The 16491-nt window shown below is 41.7% G+C and overlaps 1 protein-coding gene across 12 annotated transcripts in view; it reads left to right on the top strand.

Annotated features, from left to right (window-relative positions):
- The window catches only part of LOC121876880 (dynamin-like), a 78901-nt gene that overhangs the window by 11199 nt on the left and 51211 nt on the right, over positions 1-16491 (top strand). For all 12 annotated transcript variants that reach the window (XM_042382418.1, XM_042382426.1, XM_042382417.1 and 9 more), the window contains exons 3-7: positions 6778-6927; positions 12307-12510; positions 12866-12996; positions 14737-15008; positions 15552-15897. In XM_042382418.1, coding sequence (XP_042238352.1) covers positions 6778-6927; positions 12307-12510; positions 12866-12996; positions 14737-15008; positions 15552-15897 — 1103 coding nt within the window. The remainder of the gene's footprint in view (positions 1-6777; positions 6928-12306; positions 12511-12865; positions 12997-14736; positions 15009-15551; positions 15898-16491) is intronic.

Raw genomic sequence — 16491 nt, 5'->3', positions numbered from 1 at the left:
GCCCTCAGGTACACGGTAATCATATGTTAGTAAAAGTATCTAGGTAATTTTTTGTATTTATTTTTTACTTTTCAACTATATATATACATTGATCTTGAGTAATATGTGTGTGTTCTGTGGTTGTTTTGAAATCTATATTCGTAATTGTATTGAACTGTACTAGTTTTGTAATCGATGAAATGAATGAAGTTACAGGAGAGAGAGAGAGAGAGAGAGAGGGATTGTGTATTTTCGTTGATATCTCCGAGTCGTGTTATCTTTTAGCACCTGGACACGATAAAGCATTCAGGCGTCTTGTGTGTGGAGGGGGGGGTGCGATTAACATGTCACTGGGTAAAACATCTTTACGCGCATAAACAAACAAGCACACAAACACAGTCATACACATTTAAACAAACAAATAAGCACACACACCTCTACATAACAGCATTCTCCCTCATCTCCCCCCCCCTTTCCCCCTCCTCCCCCCTTTCCCCCTCCTCCCCTCTCAAAGTTATCCTTATTCACCCGTTGACTGAGCTGGGCCCTGTGAAGCCACCCATCTGACGTCATGACCGGTCCGCAGCGTTCCAGGAAACAGAACTTTAATCATTTGTTGAATCTTTGAGGAGGAAAAGGTGGACATTACCTGGACACACTCGTAGTTAATGGGGAAACAGGTGGAGTGCGTGTCTATTATTATTATTATTATTTTTATTATTATTATTATTATTATCATCATCATCTTTAGAGGTGGTTTATATAGTCTACAGTTTTTTGGGTGGTGTTTGTTTGATAGCTTGGGATCACCTGAAGATTAGGCATCCTAGTCCTAAACTTAACCCTTATTTAAACCTAGCTTAACCTTAACCTAACCTTACCCAAGCCTAATCTAACCTTACCCACCCCCCCCACCCCAGCTAGCGTTAGGTTGTTTAATCATCAGGGTGAAATAAACTGAGGCGTGTTGTATTAGCTACGAGTACCAGTGACCCACACACACACACACCAAACTTCTCCTCCTCCTCCTCTCACCTTGGTCCTGGGGGGGGGAGGGGGGAAGTCCACGGAGATGTTTGAAATTAAAGTGAAAATCCTGCGTTTGGCAACTATTTCTTACGAGAGATAGCCAAGCTGGTCCGCCCCCAGTCCCAGCCGACGAGAGAAATATCTTGGTTGGGGTTATCTCAATGCTTGTGGGGATTTCCTGAAAATATTTTCCTTGCTGTTCATATCACTTGGAGTTTAACCTATCTTATGGCCAGATTAACCTAACGCTAATCTAACACAAGGCCCTAGAAGTACTGTATATTCTGTGCCACAGTTGTTCATATAATTTTCAAAAGGTTCATACAGTACATACATACATGGCTGGATATTATAACTACAGCCAATACCAATCCATATTAATTATGTAGGTACTGAGTAAAACCACACATTCAGACATGACGTGAGATCTAAATTAATCCCACAATACCCGGCCTACCTTCTCATGCCGCGCTCAGAATTGAACACACACACACACACACACACACACACACCCCGAACGGAAAATACCAGCCATGCTCCTGTGTTTTGTTCGGAAGATTTTAAAGGGTTCGTTTGTTTGGGTTTTAAAGACTAAAGGGTTCGTTTGTTTGGGTTTTAAAGACTGCGGTGTTCGTTTGTTATGGTTTTAAAGACTACAGGGTTCGTTTGTTTGGGTTTTAAAGACTGCAGGGTTCGTTTGTTTGGGTTTTAAAGACTGCGGGGTTCGTTTGTTTTGATTTTAAGGACTAAGAGGTTCGTTTGTTTTAGTTTTAAAGACTAAGGGGCTCGTTTGTATTGATTTTAAAGACAGTTATAATTTACGAACGGATTATCTGGAGTTAGGGGCCCGCGCTTTGGCATTTACTTGAGGGAGAGGGGGTAGTAAGGCGCTATTAGCTCCCTAAGTAATGATGACAAATCAAGTGTGATATTATAGATGAACACGTTATCACCATCATGCTGTACTGTATATAAAGTATTATAGAATCACCATATACAGTGACCGTCGCTTATCCTGGTCACTTCAGCATAAGGATATTTTAAGTTACGTTTATGTTAAATGGTTTAATATTGGTGTAATTCCCTTAAAAGTAATTTATGTAGGCGTTTTGTTGTTGTTGTATAGAGAGGCGCGAGGCCCCTGAGTAGCCTACGGTGTCGTCATAGTGAAGGGCATTGTACTCAAGGGGTTAAGACCTCTTACTCAAACTATCCAACCAGGAGCGAACTCGTAGCAATGGTTTTAAATTGGACAGATTTAGATTTAGACGTGAGATAGGTTAACACTGGTTTGGAAAGAGTAGTGGATGAATGGAACAAGTTACCAAACATCATGATCATTAACTCGAATAAGCTGGATAGCTTCAAACATAGGTTGGATGGATATACAGTATGGGCGAGAGGGGTTGGGTGTAAACGGGACTGCCCAATATGGGCCAATAGGCCCGCTGCAGTTTCATGTTCTTATGTTACTCAGGGAGTTATATAAAAGGTTGCATTCAAGGGTTTAAGAGATCTTAGTCAAGGGATTAAAACATCTTACTCAGAGGATTGTCATCGTAATCAAGGGTTTCAAACTGTTTACTCTTTTGTGTGTTAATTGTACCTCAGGTCATCATATCACATTACCATTATAACGATGATCTTGTGTGTGTGTGTGTGTGTGTGTGTGTGTGTTTAACAACAGACCTTTAAAATTATCTTATATTATGACATCATCCGGTGCTTTATGTACACATGGTGCAACTCGTCATTCTGTGTTGAGCACACACACACACACACACACACACACACACACAGTAATCCCGTAACACAAGTCTCCGGGGCAGCGTACATTGACCATTTTAATTACACGTAAATAGATCGTTCAACTAAGGTGCGTCACACTATCGTCACTCCACGTTATCAGATAAGTCTTACAGAGTCATAGGTGGTGCGCAGTGTCACCATGTTGGTATTTGTGTATGTTAGTATTATGAAAGGTCGTTTAGATGTTGATGGGGTGGGCAGTTGTCTTTGCACATACTTGTAACAACTTAGATTAAATTATATATATATATATATATATATATATATATATATATATATATATATATATATATATATATATATATATATATATATATATATTGAAGCATTAACTGTAATTATGTGAGAAACTTACCTAAACTGTGACTCGTATATTAATTAGGTAGATATAACCTAAAGTGTATCTCACCTTGTTTATGGCTGACACGTTTAGTATTTAATTGAGGTAAATGTTTGTTTATTTAAGACCACCAGAAATATGAGCTCCACACACATACACACACACACACACACACAGAGCAAAGTTTTAATATATACTGGAACACCTCAGTTTCTTTTTTTATGGTGATGGGGGTAGAGTGATGCTTGGTAACAATAGGTTGCTTAGGACGTGGTGTGTGTGTGTGTTAGGGAAGGTGTATCAAGAAGCAGTGCACACGGGAACAACAACAGACAGGTGTTATTGGTCGTAAGCGCTCTTGACAGCTCTGCACTCGAATAACAAAGTGAAGTTCTGATGGTGGTGAGTGATGGCGCGCCCCACCACCACCACCATGAGTCGTTAATGTAATGGTTTTTTTTTAAGATTGGCGAAGAATAAGAAGAGGTTTGGCAGTAGGTCAAGTGTGTGTGTGAAGAGAAGACCATTGTGGTGTGTGAGTGAAGAGGAGTGAGTTGGTCGTTCACTAGACCAAGCTGAGAGAGAGAGAGAGAGAGAGAGAGAGAGAGAGAGAGAGAGAGAGAGAGATGAAACCGGTGGGGAGGGGGAGGGGGGCGATTGACAAGATAATTGAAAAAAAATAAAACTGGACGGAGCTGGAAACACAAATACTCTGCGGTGCTGTTATGCCATTATGGAAGGGAAGGAACACTGTGACTGACTCGGGTATTGGATGTTATTCTCTCGGTGGATTCCCAGAAGACTGATGGATGCTTTAGTCAATGGCGCTGTGACCACTCTCAATGGGTTAGCTTGACTATTAGTAAGGCTGTGTAGGCATTCTCGTCTGCGCAATAGTCCAAATGTTTCTTGTTTATGTCGTTAAAGTGAATCACCAGGTGTTACCAAATCATTGCTGTTTGTCGCCAGGGAGATGAGGAATGCTACATTATGTGAGGGACGGGGAGGGGAGACAACAGTAAACAAGTACACCTGTGGGTATGAGAGGTGGGGCCAACACCTGCTTACGTAATCAATTAAAATTATACATACAAGCTGTGGGAAGGTAACTCGTGTGTGTTTTGTTTGTTTGTTTGTTTCTTTCTAACCTTCTCATCGTTAACTTGTATATCAGTTGTAACAGATTACCCTCGTGATGCTGTGTGTGGCATAACGTGACGAGCAACTGTAGCAGGACAACGAGGAGGAAGGAGCCTGATTGCATGTTGTGATTGATGAGGCTCGTGTGGGTCACTTGGGGTTCGGATTCAGGTTAGGGATTCGGATTTCGGGGTTTATTGAGTTGGCTTCTGGGTGCTCGTACTGCCGCCGTTCCCCAAACTAATAATGTGTGGTGGCCGGCCGTGTATAATTATTATTCTTGGAAGTGATGATTGACGTATCTTTTGTTGAAATACCTGGAGAAATCTTTTGTCATGTTGCGTTGCGTCATACGAGTACTTGGATAATACCTGCCGTGTTCACCTACGCCTCACGAACACCTGGATAATACCTGCCGTGTTCACCTACGCCTCACGAACACCTGGATAATATCTGCCGTGTTCACCTACGCCTCACGAACATCTGGATAATACCTGCCGTGTTCACCTACGCCTCACGAACACCTGGATAATACCTGCCGTGTTCACCTACGCCTCACGAACATCTGGATAAAACCTGCTATGTTCAGTTACGTCACATTGAACAAACACACTCCTTCATATCCAGCTCAAGTGCAGGGTGTCTAGGTGATCCAAGTCATAGTAATTAGAGTAATACCTCTCTCTCCACACACACACACACACACACACACACACACACACACACACCCTATACCTACCTGAGTTTGTTCCATCATTGGGTGTTGTCGGTTATTGTTGTTGTTTTTTTGTTTCTGATTTACGTCCCTACAACCACCATTACAACCACCACAGCTACCGCAAAAATAACCATCACAACCACCGCCATCACAACAAAACAACCACCACCACAACAATCACCACCACCACAACAACAATCACCACCACCACAACAACTATCACCACCACAACAACAATCACCACCACCACAACTACCACAACCATCACCACCACAACCTGCACCAAAGTACATTCCATTCAACGCTTGAAAAAGATGGACATCAAAAGAGTGACGACACAATTGCCTAGTTCTACAGTACTATGTTATTATGCAGCACACGAGGCCGGCACTGACTTGGTTATTATCTCGTGTGGGTGATGTTTACTTTAGTCTCGTCTCTTCTCCCCACTTGGCCACACCTCTTCCCGCTCGGCCACACGCGTTTCCTTATCTCGTCTCTTTCCCCCGCTCGGCTCCACGCGTTTCCTAATCTCGTGAAAAGATTTGGCCGGGCCCCGTCTCTCTCTGTCCTGCCTCGTTTTTCTGCTGGGGGCGAGACACGTCTGTCCTCGCCACGTTCTCGCCCGGGAGGATGACACGTACGGGAGGAGTCGGGTTTGGAAAAAGAGAGAGACGGGAGGATTGTTTAAGGTTGTTTGGGTGTGGTGGAAGGGACGTACGGGAGGCAGCCTTGAACGCCCGGTATGTGTCTGTTGTGGGGGGGGGTGGTGTTGGCTGTGGTAGAGTTGGGGGGGTGGGGGAGTTGTGGTAGAGGGGTAGGTGGTGGTAGTGTGTTGTGGGGGTGGGGAGTTGTGGTAGAGGTGGTGGTGGTGGTAGTGTGTTGTTGGGGTGGTGAGTTGTGGTAGAGGTGGGGTTGGTGAGTTGTGGTAGAGATGGTGGTAGTAGTAGTGTTGGAGTTGTGGTAGTGGTGTCTCCTGATATATTGATAGTGGTATAGTGATAAAGATGTGTCTTGATGGTGATAGTGGTAGTATAGTGGTGGTGATGGTGTTGCTGGTAGTATAATGGTGGTGGTATAGTGGTTGTCGTGACGTGTTGGTGACATTGATGATGATGGTGGGGCTGTTATTGGTAGTGATGGTGTGCGTGCGTGTGTGCGTGCGTGTTTAAAGCAAAATATTAGGAGTGAGTGACTTGGGACGAGAAGTAGCACACGCACACGCACGCACACACACACACACACACACACACACACACAGTTAAGGTGAAGCTACACAAGATAGTTACTCACACACAAAGACACCACCACCACCACCTGTATGGCTGCAGTGTGCATACCGGTGTGTTTGTTTACGCATTATTGATATTTAATACGCCATGTTTATTTGTTTTTACTCATTGTTGATAGATATATATATAGTACGCCAAGTGTATTTGTTTTTACGCATTATTTTATTTACGCATCTCTGTAGGTGTTTGATGTACAGTATATGTAAATCACAATTGACGCACACTAGAAGATAATGCGTCGAATCGGTGTAACTAGACCTGAGTATTTAAATTTTCTCTTGATTGTTGTAGCGTGTGTGTTTTGGATATTAGTACCTCGTATTGTGAAGGATTATATGACACTATACTCACTGCCCCCGAGGAGGACGACCCCCCTGTGTGTTACCTCATACCCCTTTGGATGTTAATATAGCGAGTGATTATAGAGTATAGATCATCATATATTTAACATGATCTTGTTATTTTTGCAGAATATGGCGAGTTCCTACACAAGAAGGGGGAGAAATTCAGCAACTTCGATGAGATCAGGAAGGAGATTGAGGCGGACACGGATCGCATCACGGGTCAAAATAAAGGAATCTCCCCCGTCCCCATCAACCTAAGAGTCTACTCCCCTAATGGTGAGAGAGAGAGAGAGTCTATCTATCTATCTCTGCTCACACACATAAGAATGGAGGAAACTGCAGCGGGCCTATTGGCCCATACTGGGCAGTCCCGTTTACACCCAACCCCTATTGCTCATATAAGCATCCAACCTATGTTTGAAGCTATCCAGTGTATTCGAGTTAATGATGATATTTGGTAACTTGTTCCATTCATCCACTACTGTTTCCAAACTAGTGTTTACCTATTTCCCGCCTAAATCTAAATTTGTCTAATTTAAAACCATTGTTACGAGTTCACTCCTGGTTGGATAGTTTGAGTACCTTTGTAATGTCCCCTTTGTTTTGCCCTGACTTCCACTTATACACCTCTATCAGGTCGCCCCTCGCTCTACGTCTCTCGAGGGAGTGCAAATTAAGATGCTTTAACCTGTCTCTATACTCAAGGTTCCTAATGGCCGGGATTAGTCTTGTCATTCTCCTCTGAATTCTTTCCAATGATTCTATATCCATTCTGTAATACGGTGACCAGAACTGAACTGCGTAACCCAGGTGTGGTCTCACAAGAGCATTATACAGTTTTAGGATGACCTCGCTAGTCTTGTAACTAACACTCCTTTGTATGAACCCAAGTACTTTATTAGCCTTGTTACGAGCAAAAACACATTGTTTACTTGGCTTAAGTTTCCTACTTATCATTACTCCTAAATCTCTCTCGCACCTGGCTGACTCATCCACAACCCTTCCACCTGCTGTCGTTTTCACATGACTAACTACAAATTATAACTTTAAAACTTCACACACACACACCCAGGTGAGTGTTAGCGGTGGTCAGGATATGAGGTGATATTGTTACTGGTTAAGAGAGAAAGTGTGTGTGTGTGTGGAGGAGGAGGAGGAGGAAGAAAAAAATGTTGAGTGGTGGTGACGGGCCATTGGTTGGGGTGTCGGATGTCCCTCGCTGCCGTCGCCGCCGCCTCCTACAGCCAGCTCCTGAGATTCTCTTGTGTGATGACGATCTGTATGTCCTTGTTGGCTGTGTGTGAGAGAGAGAGAGAGAGAGAGAGAGAGATTTTTTGTGTCATTTCTTACCTGTACTCTTACCACCAATACAGACAGGTGAGTGAGTGTTGGCGATCCTCTCATTATTACAGATCTCTCTCTCTCTCTCATGTAATCGTTGCGTCATGCGAACCACGAGGACACGGTTAAGAGTTTTGTGGTGTCAGAGAGAAGGGATGGGAACGTAGCAGTGGGTAGGGGAGGGGAGGGTAGTATGTCGTCATGGTACTGGGGAGCGTAGTAGTGTTGCCTTGGAGAAGTGTGGGAAGCGGGTGGGAGGGGTAGTGTGTCAGCGTGTCTCTTGACTTGCAACCATTGTGAGCTTGTGGGAATATATCCATCCTTCCTTCTATCTATCTATCTATCTATCTATCTATCTATCTATTCTTTCGTGTGTTCATCAGTTTTGCATGAGAGTGTACGTACAAAGTGTAGGTATACAAACAAGTAAACAGTAAGCCGATTCAACCAAGGACAACCTCACATACGCTTGTTGCCATTAGGATCAACCTTATAGTACAGGGCAAGCGGGGAAGACTTCTACCAGTCAGGTCAGGTAAGGTAGGTTAGGTGGGGTTATAAGTTAAGAGGGGTTAGGGTAGGTTAAGTTAGTGTGGGTTAGGGCAGGGCAGGTTAAGTTAGTGTGGGTTAAGGCAGGTTAGGGCAGGGCAGGTTAAGTTAGTTTGGGTTAAGGCAAGGCAGGTTAAGTTACGTTAGGGCAGGGCAGGGCAGGTTAAGTTACGTTAGGTTAGGGCAGGGCAGGTTAAGTTTGGTTTATCTATTCTAGCCCAACAAACATTTCTGACAAACCACGATGATTTTTTTTATCTAAGGCTGACAGGACACACGCACACACAGGGGCTGTCGGGAGGAGAGTTAACCATTGAGACTGTATTGTGATTTCTCTCGTGTGTGTCTGTGTGTGCGTGTGTACCTGCATGTCTGCCTGAGAGAGGGTGAGTCATATGATCTGTAATAAAAATAGTAACCATCCTTACTTTATAACATCATCACATCAGAATATCACGTCAGTGGGGACAAACGGTGTACATGAATGGTGTGTGTTTTTGTGTGTCCATTAGACTTGGTGTACTGTAAATAAAGATGGCGGACGGGTATAAACAGTATTACGGCACCTCCATGGACTGTGGCGTGAGAGGAGGAGCAGGAGGAGGTGGATTTGACCATCAGTATCTTGTTTTTTTGTTTTGTTTTCCACCGTCAGACACTCGTCATTGTACGCTAATTTGTAACACACTGATTCCAAGGTCACACACGGGCTGCTGCTAGTCCTCAACTGAACCCAAATTGCCAGCCCGGATCTGTGTCCCTCCCCCACACACACACACCTATTGGTTAAGTCTAGGTCTGTGTGAATGATGTCCTTCCCCTTACCGTCTTGATATATGTGGTCGGTTGTTAGTAAGGGAATAGGTTAGCTTAGGTCAGATCAGGTAAGGTAAGGTTGTGTCTGGTCATACGTTGGCCAGATTATCACGCTAGATAGATAATTCAGTATACACAGTCCTCCTCTATCCCTCCCTTCCATTTATCCTCCTCCGCCTCTTCTTGATTTTTTCTGCTTTTTGTTTATTCCTCCTCCCCCTCTTCCCTTTTTCTTACCCTTGCTAACTTCTCCGTTTACTCCATTCCCCGTAGAGAGAGAGAGAGAGAGAGAGAGAGAGAGAGAGAGGAGTGTGTGTGAGAGTCAGACAGCGTTAACAGATAAGAAGATAAAACTCACTCATAACACACACACACACACACACAGAGCTAAAGTTACGTATAGTGTATGTATGTCTGCATGTTTGTTGTATTTGTATGTGTGTGTGTGTTGTGTCCGAAGTTTGTTCTGTTGTGTGTGTTGTGTTGTGTGTCTGTATGTTGTATGTTGTGTGTGTGGGAGGTTTGTGTTAGTGTTGTGTGTGTTGTGTTGTGTGTCTGTATGTGGAGGGTGTGTGTTAGTGTTGTGTGTGTTGTGTTGTGTGTCTGTATGTGGAGGGTGTGTGTTAGTGTTGTGTGTGTTGTGTTGTGTCTGTATGTGGAGGGAGTGTGTGGAGGAGAGGGTTGAGGTGTTCCACTGTGGTTCAACTCACAGCTGCCCGATAATCAATGGCAACTTGGTCGGTCCGCCTGCGTGGGAGTCCTGTAGTCCCTCCCGCCCTTCCCTCCTTTCCCTCCTACCTTCCCTCCCATTTTCCCTCTTTTTCTCCCTAATCCATCCATCTTCCCTCCTCTCCTACTTTACCTCCTTTTCATCCCTAATTCCTTCCCCCCTCCCTCCCTTCTTCCTTCCCCCATCCATCCCTCCCACCCTCCCTCCTTCCTTCGTTGGTTCCTTCCTCCTCGCTTCTTCCTCCCCACCTCCTCCCTCCTCCTTTCCTCCCCTCCTTCCCTCTCTCCTCCTTCTTCCTCCTCCTCCTCCTCCTCCTCCCTCCTCCCTCCCTCCCTTCCTCCTCCCTCCCTCTCCCTCGCCCTTTCCCTCTCGCCCTCCTCCCTCGCCCCTCGCCCTCCTCCTCGCCCTTTCTCCCTTCTTCCCTCCCCCTCCCTTCTCCCTCCCCCTCTCTCCCTTCTCCTCCCCTCCCTCTCCTCGCCTCTTCTTCCTTCACAGCTCCATTGCTCACTGCCATGTTTTTCACCCCCATTGCCCCATGATCTGAAGTTCACCTGAAACCATGACTCTTACCATTACCATATTCCTACCACGCACTACCATTGATTACTACATTGCCTGCTACCAATTGATTACTACCATACTACACCATTTGCTATCACTATATTACATTTTCTACCACCACTGCTACCATAATACTTCGTGTACCACTATTACTGCCATTTTACCACTACCATACTACTTCATCTACCACTACTAGTATTTAATACTATTACAGTACACTGATTACCACCATCACCAAATAGTACTATACTTTTTACAGTACAGTATTATTACCACCATAATATCACCACTACCATACTACACCACCTACCACTATCTACCACTACCTACCACCATTCACTACCTTAAAGTACAGACAGCCTTGTAGAGGAGTGGATTTAGGGGGGGGGGGGTTAATAAGAACTTTGATGGAACTGCAGGTGATATCCGGGTAATGGAAAAATATTCTTAGAAGTACCTGAAATTGTGCATTACATCATCTCTCGAACCCTGAAAAATATCCGGAATTTTCCAGAAAATGCCAATTCCGGCTATCAGAGAGTTTCGGGTCTGAGGGATTCTGGCTAAAGGAGCTATTACTATTACTGTATATATGCCTTAAACTTTAGAGGTAATTTATTAAGTGTACAAAATTCAAGACATTACTTTTATTGCACTGTACATCTGCATTGTCTATACACTGTATTGCAGCTAAAACAACTATCAGTGCATATTTTGTGGGAAACAATATGAGACCATGGACAATAAATTTTGGTATATGAGGGCTGTCACTAGTCACACATAAAGTTTTGAAGCATATTGACCCTCACCTGCACAGATACTGTAGTTGCTTTAGCTACTGTACATGCTGAACCAATTGTAAATTTGTACCACAATTTTACTGAATATTTATCTTCATCACTTCTATCTCTTAAGGTCTCTCTCCCTCCTACCATCTACTGTACTTGTGAATTATACACTCTAGTAATCTTACTCTCCCTGTTGTCTCAAGTGTCAACATATCCAACCTGACTGAAAAACTCTGCTCCATTCTTTACACAACACAACTTTTACTTTCTTGGGATATTATGTGGTTGTGTAGGTTGACCTGATCACCACAGGCTTACTAGGCTGTACAGCACCATGGTCCCTGGGGATGAAAACAATGAAGTACAACTATTGTCTTGTAATATGAATGTTACTTCATTCAATAAATAGTTTCAACTTAACTGTTTTTATGGAAAGGTGCTTGTTATTTTGACCGTTACACCAGTAGGTACTGTACTCAGAAGGTCTCATCAGTTTCTTAAGTTATGTTAGGAACGGTATGTTTACATTATAGTGTGGGAATGGTGGAATGATGCAGCAGTTTTGAAAGATTTGCCATTTTTGCCATTGATTAGATTTTAGCCAAATTATTGTCCAATCACTCAATACATGACACAGCATTTTATAGTATAGTATGTTATCTAAATAATATATCAGTGTCATTTTTATAACTTGCCATTTTAGATAAATGATTCTTATTTTATATTGTCAAGTAAATTTTTATTAACCCATTGTGAATTAATGAGTAACCAAAGTGAGTCTGGCTTCATTATCCTTTGTACCTGTGCCGTATATAATTAGGATGTTGAAAATTTGACATTGGTAAATACAGTTTCCTGTTCTCTTTACAGTGCTAAACTTGACGCTTATTGACTTGCCGGGTTTGACGAAAGTGCCCTTGGGTGATCAGCCACCAGACATCGAGCAACAGATCCGCAACATGATCATGACCTACATTACCAAAGACAGTTGTCTGATCTTGGCTGTATCACCTGCCAACTCAGATTTAGCCAACAGTGATGCTCTTAAATTATCCAAAGATGCTGATCCTGATGGTAAGTAACCACTACACTACACTTATCTTGACAGTTTGTACACAATTATCTCCGTACACATAACTTGGATAATATGTCTTGGTCTTCAGCTGTTAATGGGTGCTTGACTTAACAGCTTGGAAGTGAAAAGCAGTGGAGTACAAAGCTAGCTACTCTTTCTTCCTGTGTACCAAAGTTTGAGTACTCGTGTGCTGTAACTGCCCTGACTGATCCTAACAGGGCTTAAGAGGATCCAGTTTCAGTTTTAAGATTAAATGTGAAAGTTGAACATCTGTTTCTAGAGGTTTAGTGATACACGAGTACATTTCCCGATTCAGTTTATGTGCAATATTTTTAATTTCTGTCTCCCCTACAGGTATCCGAACTATTGGTGTCATCACAAAGCTAGACTTGATGGACGACGGAACAGATGCTCGGGATGTTTTAGAAAACAAACTCCTCCCCCTACGGAGAGGCTACGTGGGCGTTGTTAATAGATCTCAGAAGGTGAGAATCTTTACGGAACTTGTATGTCTCCGTATCTTTGTATTTATGATATGTGGTACTGTATCCTTATCATGTAGTAGGTGAGTTAGTACAGTGTGAGTAATTTTCAGTACAGTATGTGTGTGTTAATAGAGCAGCAGCTCCTCCATACACCCCTTGCCATTTTCTCTCTTTTTCTGTCTCTCTCCTGTCTTCTAAAGGTTTGAAAATATATGATGCTGTTACCTCAGAGACTCAAGAATCTAACCTGAGTAAAATACCAAACAGGAATTAATGACTTGGGGAATAAAGATGAAAAAGGAGGAGAGAGAAAGATGGGAAAAGGGCACCATTACATCTTGTAAATTTCTTTCATTCAAGCCCCATAGCTACCCATCACTCTCACCTCTGATGGCTCCAACACAATACTGTATATTATTCCTCTGAAGAAATTTCCTGCCACTTCTCACAGACGATCTACAAAAATGTTAACATTCTATATACTGTACTATACTGTAGCCCGTATGATGACTAATATTCTCATCACTGTACCAGTATATTAATTTGTACCTGTGGTCTTTCATCCTTCCAGCTGCCTCATATCTTTCTCTAGGCATGTGAAACTTTGGATAACCTGAAGATTGGCTGCCTAAGCATAATATTAATAACCTAACCTCCCAGATATTGTTGTTTTTTTTAGTCATCTGGTGAAATAAGCTGGGGTGGCTAATCTTCAGGTTGATACAAAATTATTACATTCCTTTAATTGGTTGTGTTTAAGTTAGAGGATTTGGATGAATTAAAAAAAAATTAAGTCCTTTTTATTTGTTTATTTTAATGAAAGGGGAAGTCATATACAGTACATTGAGAGGGAGACCTGCCCACTTCATGAGATTGATCCATTCATGTCTGATAAATGGTCTCACATTATGGTGGTAGGAAACTTAACTGCTACATCCTGGTTGATGAGAAACTTGTCAAGGCCCTACTTGAAAATTTATTCTGTACTTGTCTTCTTGTGATGTTTCTTTTATTCATGGTATTGTAATGTATTGAATAAATCTGGATTCTCAGGTCTTCACACGATGTTCTCTAATTGTATTCTTGTATTGCTGTGGTCAGTTAATTACCTATTTATCAATCTGTATAATCTATTTATCTATGGAAACCCTGGTGCTCACTTGATTCAGTTAGTAATTCAACCATATCCCTTTCCAATAAGTAATTATATATACTGTATTATACTTAAGTGACTAGGAGACCAGATATTTACACAATTTACATATTAAGTGCATCCAGACATTACACACCATGTTTTAAATCCTCCCCAGTAGTAGAGGTGTTTGATCTTCTTAAGTGTCAATTTAGGAAACTATGTTGGGGACGTTGGTTGAAGTCGTCACCAAACACATGAATGTGAAAGTTGCTGGGATTCTTCAAAGCATTTTTTAAAAGTCTTTCTTCTTGTCTTTGTTCCAACGGATAATTAATCTTTGTATGGATTTCCTGTTTACCACTCGTGGTATAATTATGAAACAGGTTGTGTTATGTTTGTATGAAGGTTATTGCCCCCATATACTGTACTTGTATTAGGTTGAATGACTGTGTTACTCAATAATTATGTGAGGCTCAACAGTGTTTATATTTAAGTTTTGGGGAGATTTAACTTTGTTCCAGCTGATCTTGTTCATGTTTTGCTTTATATTAATTTTAAGTTCATTTAATAACAGTAAATTTCAAATATATATTAATTTCTTCTAGGATATTGATGGAAGGAAGGACATTAAGGCTGCAATGGCAGCTGAAAGAAAATTTTTCCTGGGTCACCCATCCTACCGTCACGTTGCTGACCGCATGGGAACCCCGTACCTGCAGCGTGTTCTCAACCAGCAGCTCACCAACCACATTAGAGAAACTTTACCAAGTCTTCGTGATAAACTCCAGAAACAGTTATTGACAATGGAAAAAGAGGTGGATCAATACAAAAATTTTCGCCCAGACGATCCATCCATCAAAACAAAAGCCATGTTACAGTAAGTTGTTTACCTCTGTTATCTCTTACAGAGTCTTCACTTATTACTGGTTGACAGGTGTATTATTATTGTTTTTTCTTTTTTTACCTCAATCACCTGTCATTTTTTACCTCTATCACCTGTCGTTTTTTCACTGTCATACATAGAAGTTGAATAATATTTTTGTATCAAGGCTGATGGAAATTTTTGCAAATTTAATAGATATGTAGACATTGGCTCCTTCTGCAGCTCACCTTTGAAAATTATTTTGTTTCTGAACATTACTTTTATCATCCAAATCCACGGGATGAAATAATTAATATATACCACATGGGATGTTACAAAAGAAGATTCTCAGGAATATAAAGTAAACATACATTTTTAAGCAGTGTTTGTGCAATTAATTCATGTTGTATAACTGATGTTGGTATCCAGGTTTTTTTTTTTAAGCTGTTTCACTCCTTGAAAAGATTTAGCTTCTGACCCTCCATATACACAGTGAAATATCTGCTGAATATAGTTTGTAAATACAAGTGTACTGTAATTGTTCAATCTATATTTCAGGATGATTCAACAGCTTCAAAATGACTTTGAGCGAGCTATTGAAGGATCCGGCTCAACCCTAATCAACACCAACGAGCTTTCAGGAGGTGCCAAGATCAATCGCCTTTTTCATGAGCGTTTCCCGTATGAGATTGTTCGCATGGAATTTGATGAGAAAGAACTCCGCAGAGAAATTGCTTTTGCCATCAGAAATATTCATGGTATTCGAGTGGGCTTGTTTACTCCTGACATGGCATTTGATGCCATTGTTAAAGGACAGATTGCTCGACTGAAGGAACCAAGCATTAAGTGCGTTGACCTTGTTGTTCAGGAACTCACAAATGTTTTCCGAAACTGCGCCCTTAAGGTAATTAAGGATTTTAGTCGATTTGTAGTGGATGATTCCATTTATTGATATAATCATAGGTGCACATGCATGCTTGCTAATTCGCACATACATACAGTATAAAGTTCAAGAAAAACACCATGTCCATGTATGTACACTTGGTGCTCACACCATACAAAAAAAAAAGGTGAATTTGGTTCATGAAGCTTGACCACAACATCTTTGATGAATCACTCCTCTGGGAACTATTGTCTCCCTGTATGGAGTGGCCAACTAACCAATTTTCTCCTGACACTTCAAATCTCATAAAAAACTAAATAAACAGAATTTTGAACTTACACCAGTTTAAAACAACAACAAATGGATTAGGATTATCATATTAGTTATTGCATATTCATAAAGTCAACCACTTTTTTTTAATATAAGTAGAAAAACTGTTAAGTGAGCTTAGTTAGTCTAGTCTTTAATAACATTTGTATTAGTTTCATTACTCAGAGTCGCTGTAGTTTGTCCTGTTTGTTTAATGACTTTCATTAGACAAGACGAGCGCCCTGACACTCGGTCTCTGTATATTCTCTCTCTCTTCTACCTAAACATATAGTAAACACCTGCCTT

Source organism: Homarus americanus, unplaced genomic scaffold, assembly GCF_018991925.1.
Source record: "Homarus americanus isolate GMGI-L3 unplaced genomic scaffold, GMGI_Hamer_2.0 scaffold50281, whole genome shotgun sequence".
NCBI lineage: Eukaryota > Metazoa > Arthropoda > Malacostraca > Decapoda > Nephropidae > Homarus > Homarus americanus.
The sequence above is the reverse complement of the archived record's forward strand: the minus strand, read 5'-3'. Positions and strand labels throughout refer to the sequence as shown.